The sequence below is a fragment of the Puntigrus tetrazona genome, chromosome 13, assembly GCF_018831695.1.
Source record: "Puntigrus tetrazona isolate hp1 chromosome 13, ASM1883169v1, whole genome shotgun sequence".
In the NCBI taxonomy this organism is placed as follows: Eukaryota; Metazoa; Chordata; class Actinopteri; order Cypriniformes; family Cyprinidae; genus Puntigrus; species Puntigrus tetrazona.
The window spans coordinates 8,164,253-8,171,770 of record NC_056711.1 but is presented as its reverse complement, the minus strand read 5'-3'; the positions used below and the strand labels follow the sequence as shown (position 1 = coordinate 8,171,770).

The window sequence follows — 7,518 nt, the reverse complement described above, 5'->3', positions numbered from 1 at the left end:
ACCATCAGATAGATATTATGGTTAATTTTCAATCAAAACACATAATCAAAACACAGTCACAGTCAAGAGAACAGAATGCTAATTACGGGGATTTTATATATATTTTTTCATATAATTAAATTATATTTAAAAAATTAGTTTTTTTGTTTGCGTTATTGTTTTGATTTCTAATTCATATAAGAACGATAAACAGTTCAATTAGAAATATTTTTATATCGAATGTAAAAAAATGTAGGCCTATACATCAATTGAAATGGCTTTAAACATTTCATTTGATTGTGTTGAACATGGTCATTTGGATTTAAACGAAAGATTTTTCAAGCACAAAAAAAAAAAAAAAGAGAACACTACTAGCTCTTCATTTCACCTTCAAAAAAACAGCCTTGCTCAAAAATTACATCTATAATATTCTATAGAGCTGCATCTATTTGAACTATCACACATATCAAGAAATTAAACTTGCTAACATTATACCCCAGAACGTCATATTTATAAAAATGAGTGTCACATAACACATGCTGTATATGGTTCTTTATTGTATTATCGAAGTATCTGCCGCTTTATGTGATTATGGATCAATCCTTTGTCTCTGTAATTTCCAGGTGAACCGAAGAATACAGCAGCTGACAAATAATAATACATTACTTGTACATTCAGTAGCATTAAATTACATCAAATACATCTGGTTTTGAAAAATGCTAAAAAGATAGAACATTCCCACTTCTGAGCCCAACACTGCTGTTAATGCAATTTTAAGTCACTTGCTAATCTTGTGTAAAAAAAAAACAAGCTAACAGTTTATTAAATTTAAGAGAGGCAATTTTAACATGCCAAACAATTGTTAGTAATATTTAAAAAAAGAAGCCAAAATCAAAAGTAGCCCTAAGATCATGTCGGCTGATGTGGTGGGTTACATTAACTTCAATATGTGGCAGTGAACATATATAAATCAAGGACACATTTATAAAGTATCTCTAAATAAAAGTTATTTTAAGTGAATTGTATGCATAAAATATCAGTATCACATAGGAAAACAGTGTCTACAAATGCAATCTCAGTATTTTTTTAGCATAGTGTTCTTTAATAGCCACTAGGCATGAAACTAAATCTTTACTGTAATCCTAAAGTTTTGTACATCAGAGTTGGGTAGCATATACCCACAGGAAAAAAAAAAGTCTCAGGTACCCCATTCGTTACATATTAACAATACAACTTGCATCCTGTGTGTGCCTCTGTCTTGTTAACGAAAAATATTTATTAAATAAAAATATGAATCTCTCTTTCTTGGCAAAGAAAACAAGTAAATGATCCATGCAAAATCAAAACAGTACACCATTTGCAAAGATTTTGTAAATATTGAGGTTTTGCACACAATAAATAACAACAGAAATCAAATCAGGTGACAAGGCGAAAAATGAACAATTGAAAAAAAAAAAAAAAACCTCCTTGAGAGCTGGACATTATTACAGCTAACTATGTCTTGCATACACTGCGAGGGCAACAATTAATAAATTAAAATAAATTCTGTTACCTTTTCAGATGCCCTGCTCTTATTCTTAACATGAGTTGATAAAAATATGACACATAATGCTAATATTGACATCACATATGCATGAATTAGCTCACTTGCTTTCTCACACGCTAAAAGCACAAATGAACAAGATTAGTAACACATAAAACACCCATTCAATATTGAAAAGACTGCAGAACATACAGCCTCAAATCTATTTAACATTCTTTTGCAAGCAATTCAGGGATCTATAGGCCTCATTATCGTTCAAGAAAAAAATAGTAATGGAATAAAAACACATTCAAGTTTAATTAAAATGTGTTAAGGCGTAATATGCATAGACTTCTTCAGGCTGTTTCAATCTTCAACAAATTAAGGTTTTAGTCGCTAATATCACAAACACTGTATGTTGCATAAAATCACCAAACCAAAAAAAAAAAAAAAAAAAAAGTGAAAATGTTATATCTCTTCAATTGCTGTATCAGATGAACAAGTGCATGTATGCAAATGTATCAGGGTTATAATAAAGACAAAGAATGACCTAAAATGTCAAAATGTCTAGTTTCATCCTCTTACTGATATGCTATTTAATATCTTTTATATTAGTTTTTGTGTCATTTGGATAGGCACTGGTGTCTTGCCGTAAAAACCACACATGCAAATGTATTCATTGCATTTAGTTCCTTCACTGACAGCTTTTGATGCAATGCTGAAGCATCTACACATTGATAGCATGTGCATGCTTCTTGCATAAGGGCTTGTCCTTCTTGGAGTAGAAAGGTTGTCCTTCCAGGTTCACATGGCACACCTGCACAGAGTCATAATTCAACCTCAGTGCCGAATTATTTATAAATCATACGTCCAAGTGCTTAAACAAACCGATTCTGAACCTACCGCACAAACAAAGCAGGTGTCGTGCCATGTATGGCCAAGAGCTTCAATAAATTTGTCTCCTGCCTCAACTGGGAAGTCACAGCCATGGCACTTTGTGCTGAAGAGTGCAATATAATCTGTTGAGAGAAACATTTCATCAAATAATCAGCATACAGGAAACCTTTAAAGATGCAAATTAGTGTCAGACATAACTGGAGGCTCCCATACCTTTCTCACAATATGGCTCACCATCCTCCATATGGAAGAGGCTGTTTCCAAAGGGCTTTCCACAAGCTGCGCACACAAAACAAGTGGTGTGCCAGGTCTGCCGCAGCGCATGCATCACTTCCTGTGGGGCAGATGTTGAGTGGATGAATTGTCAATACCTGTGAAGTGTGTTCACAGTCATGTCCCGTGTGTGTGTGTGTGTGTGTGTGTGTGTGCGCAATGCTAATATGTTTTCAACATACTCCCATGATCTTGGTGTTGCAGCGGGCACAGGTAGGTGCAAAGAACTCTCCGTAGCAGTTTTCACAGTAAACATTATTCTGCTCCTCCACAAAGCTGACATCTGCCAGAGATGTGTGGCAATAATGGCAGTTGAACTCCTCCGGATGCCAGGAACGACCCAATGCCACCAGGAATGGTCCCCTGAGGAGACAAAAAAGCACTCGTAAAACAAATTGTACAAATTGTTTTGATAACATGCTAATCTATTATACTATTTTTAACTCGTTAAAAATAGGATAATCTAAATAAAGGTGAAATAAACAACAGTTCGAGATTTAAAAACATTTTACATTTTACAAAAAAAAAAAAACACACACATTATTAACACAAAGAAAAATAACATAAAACAATTCTGTCAAATTATTTAAGATTTATTGTCTGGGTCTGTGTTGAAGGTACAATAAAACAAATCTATGCATAAAATGTTTTTTTATTGCAATTATAAACAAATAAATAAATCTATAAAATGTAGAATAATACATGTGTTTATAAAAAAATTTATATATATATATATATATATATATATATATATATATATATATATATATAAACATTTAATTTATACATAATTTTGTATATTTATTTATATTATATTATTTATTTATTTATATTTATATTATTCAAATATATTATTCAAATATATATCTTTTATTTCACTTATTGTAAGTTTTAGCAATTTATAATGCATATAGCTCTTTTTTTTGTTTTAGTTGGAATTCTTAGTACTTCAACCAATTTATGTTTAGGCTTTTTTTCCATTTTTCCATCTTTCCCTCTCACCCCCCATCTGTTTTTTTTTTTTTTTTTTTTTTTTTTTAAATAAAATCTAAATCTGGAACACAAAAAGTGCCAAGAGTTGGAAAGAACGGGATGGTAAATAAAATCAAATATATTACATTTATCTATTGATCTGTGATGGTTGAAGAGTGCACAAGTGTTTTCATACCTGATGATGCTGTTGCAGGCTCCACACAGAGGTGTTCTGTTGCTGGCTGCAAACCGCTCTGCTCTCTGAGCAACTCCACGAGCCACAGGTGGGAAGGGGGCAGGGTTGAACGCAGGGCTAGGTGCAGCAGGAGCAGGAGCAGGTGCGGGGACGGGAATGGGAGCAGGGACGGGGTTGGGGATGTAGGGTGGTGGTGGCGGAGCCGCCTGGGGAAGAGGCTGCACTCTGATGTTTGTGGTGGGGGTGGGTTTGCTGGGGTCAAATTTATTGGCAAAGTTGTCATCGGTAACCCAAGGAGGCCTGTTGGAAGAAGACGCAGGAGCTGCGGCAGGAGCAGGTGGAGGTGGAGCAGATTTCTGAACCATTGGAGGAGCTGGTGCTATAAGATGCCCATGAATTAGTATTGCATACAAACACGGACGCGCGCACACACTGAATTATGGCTACCTGGGGCAGCCGAATAGGCTGTAGGCACAATGGTGGCAGTGCTGACCACTTTAGGTGGAGGAGGACCTACGGGGATCTGGATGGAGCTGTGCTGCATGGGTGGTGGTGGCTGCTGCATCGGTGGGAGCTGGGGATAAGAACTACAGAAGAACAGACCAGAAACTCAGTAACATTTCACTTTAAATGGGAAGCTACTACTTTCTGCTTTTGGTAATTACTTGAACTTTTCCTGATTAATCTAAAACATTGATCCCCATATTTTGCCCATGTAACTGCATTTTAGGTTTTAAAGGAAAACTCCACATTTTTTTGGAAAATATGCTAATTTTTCAACTCTCCTAGAGTAATAAACCGATTTGCATATCTGTCTCTGTAAAGTTGCACATGTAAACATGCAGAAAGGACAAGAAGAATTAAACACCACACGGCAAGTTGTCACAGGCTTTTCCTAAGATTGTCTATTTTTACAGTATGTCAGCCATTTTTAAAACATCTATAGTGTATAAATAGAAAAAAAGAGTGATATTTCTTTTGGTAACTTTAGCTGTCCACGGGCTTAAATGGGTCTCATAGACTTTACTGCTAAAATTATCCAAGGATGTCTGACCACATAATCTATCCCATACACATTTAAAGACGTCTTAACTTATCTATTCATTACACTATTAATGCAAGAATTAGTGTTATTTTAACAGAGCAGCGCACCAGAAAAAAAGACTAGAAAACATAAGGTCTAATACCAACGAGTGTTAGAAATAGAGCCTCCAATGAGCCTCCAAAATGACCGGGTTACACAAATCCTTTGCATTTAAATACATAAAGACATATATTCAAGAATGGTTAAAACATGAAAAGCCAGAAAACAATACCCCAAGCGTAAGTAATATCCATTGGATAAATTGGCTAAGAAGCAGTAACAGAGAAAAGATGCGTTATGGCACATTTGACAGGCCACACTGACACTGGGAAGGAGAAAACAGAGCAGGACCACAGCAATACCTGGAGATGGAGGTTTTGTATTGGGAAGTGTAACCCATAGAGGTCTGCATGTTGAAGCTATAATGTAACAAAGACAAAAAATGGTGGACTGTCAAACGTATCACGCCTAGACTGAACCAGAGAGATGACATGTGCACACATATCTGTACGACTGCCAATCGCAGCCAAATATTGTCTATTAAAAAATACAAACAGGATCAGATATTTTGGTTTTCCAAATCAAAATACATATGGGGATTAATATGTATTCGGTTTGTTTTGTCTGAATACAACAACAGTACACTATCAGTATTGTACAGTATGAGTGAACATGGAGACAAACAGACCATGAACATCTTACCAATATAAGACATGCAGACACACACAAAACAGAAAACAAACAAATGCGTTTGGAACAAAACCCACCTACCCACCAACTGTATTTCAATAGCTAGCAAAAACGACCTAATTTAACACAAGATTCATATATTTTTTTTTAAGGGCAAACAGTTTCACCTTCTGACTCAATCACTTCCTGTGTAGTAGGAGACAAATGAAAGATAAATATGAATTAATAAAAACAAGAGCATGGTTTCTAATAAGTACATGGTTATTTGTATAAATATGAAGTTCACTCCAGTCTGCAATAAACTTAGGAGACTGCTCTGTCAATGGATACATGCGTAGAACTTCTGCCATATCTCAAAAACAAACTTTCTTAAGAAACATAAGAATAGTTTAATAAAAGATCTTGGAATATATGCTTTAATGCCCAAAAACACCCTTAAAAAATAAAGTAAACTAAAACTTTTTTTACTCTGAATTCACATTTTTGGCCAAATTCAGTCAAATTCCCATTAAAGAACCATTTCTTTCTTACCTTTTTCTTACAAAGAACAGAAAGGTTCTTCTGATGTTAAAGTTTGTTTATGAAACCATTTAGACAAAAAAAGGTTCTTCTATGGCACAGTGAAGCACTTTCATTTTTAAGAGTGTATGAAAACTCACACTTAGGTCTCAAAAGCTGACTCGATACAAAAGATAAAACGAAATCTCTAGAATTTATACATATTAATTAAGAACATTTACATATAGGAACCTGAAAGAGATTTATTCAATTTAAGCCAACTTTGAGGTCTGAGACTTCTCTGGGACTGTTAGAGACTTGAGGGTCACGTAACAGCATCAGGTGTAGTAGTACTGACATAGTACCTCATTAAAAGAAAAAACCATGTCAGGAAAATTAATGCTCATCCCCCGGAGGAAACTTGTTCTCTGGTTTCATAAACACCCGTTCCTGCTGTTATTGTTAGAGTAACACAAGAACATGGTACATGTAAGTGCTTATAGTAATCTTAAGCTTAAAAAGTAGTTCATGGATGTCTTGGGAGGTTTTTATTTGGGTCAAGTCCTGGTGTTGAACAATGCGATGATAAAAAGATGCCACTCATAAAAGCAGAAGGCCATAACAGACACGCATCCTGGCAATGACGACATGTATTCAATCAAACATGAGTTTCTAGTTTCCTTTGGGGAAAGAGCATTAGTAGTAATAAGCCGCAACAAATGAAGCAGCAGCTGGGTTGAGACAAAGAAGATCATATTAGAGATTTAAAGTCATTGATTATAACATTAATAGGACTAAAGGACTGGCTTTACTTTGAATCTCCAGGATCAATGGAGTCTCTTGTTCTAACAATCGCTCTTGTCCTACACCCTCTAATGTTCAAATCTAATAGAAATTGTTCATTTTCTACAACATCTATCAAGTGTCTCCACTAACAGAAGTTAAATAAAATAGAAATAACTCACTAATGCTATGTCCTATAACAACTTAGAACATAAATAAGTTTGAGATTGGTAGGATTTTTAAATGTTTTTGAAGAAGCCTCAGCAAGGCTGCGTTCATTTAATCAAAAGCACAGTAAAACAGTAATATTGTGAAATATGTTTGCAATTCAAAATAACTATTTCCAATTTGCATACATTTCAAAATGTCATTTACTCCAGTTTTGGGAAAGCTGAATTCACAGCAACTATTACTCCAGTCTTCAGAGTGACATGAACCATTAGAAATCATTCTTGAGTTGTTGCTTGAGAAACATTTCTCATTATAATCGATGTTGAAAAACGTTGTGCTGCTTTTGTATTTTTATATGCATTTCTCCAGGATACCTTGAAGTAGAATATCTTCTGTAACGTAATTGAAGTCTTTACTGTCCTTTTTGGTTGATTTAATGCATCCTTGCTGAAT

At 34.9% G+C, this 7,518-nt stretch overlaps 1 protein-coding gene across 1 annotated transcript in view; it reads right to left on the bottom strand.

Annotated features, from left to right (window-relative positions):
• Positions 1-519: 519 nt before the first annotated feature.
• Positions 520-7,518, bottom strand: part of ldb3a (LIM domain binding 3a) — a 34,668-nt gene continuing 27,669 nt past the window's right edge. Inside the window, exons 11-17 of the mRNA XM_043255882.1 lie at positions 5,286-5,342; positions 4,287-4,426; positions 3,840-4,218; positions 2,854-3,034; positions 2,612-2,732; positions 2,405-2,520; positions 520-2,318 (exon numbers count right to left, since the gene is read on the bottom strand). Of these exons, the coding sequence (XP_043111817.1) occupies positions 2,229-2,318; positions 2,405-2,520; positions 2,612-2,732; positions 2,854-3,034; positions 3,840-4,218; positions 4,287-4,426; positions 5,286-5,342 (1,084 nt within the window). The 3' untranslated portion in view covers positions 520-2,228. The remainder of the gene's footprint in view (positions 2,319-2,404; positions 2,521-2,611; positions 2,733-2,853; positions 3,035-3,839; positions 4,219-4,286; positions 4,427-5,285; positions 5,343-7,518) is intronic.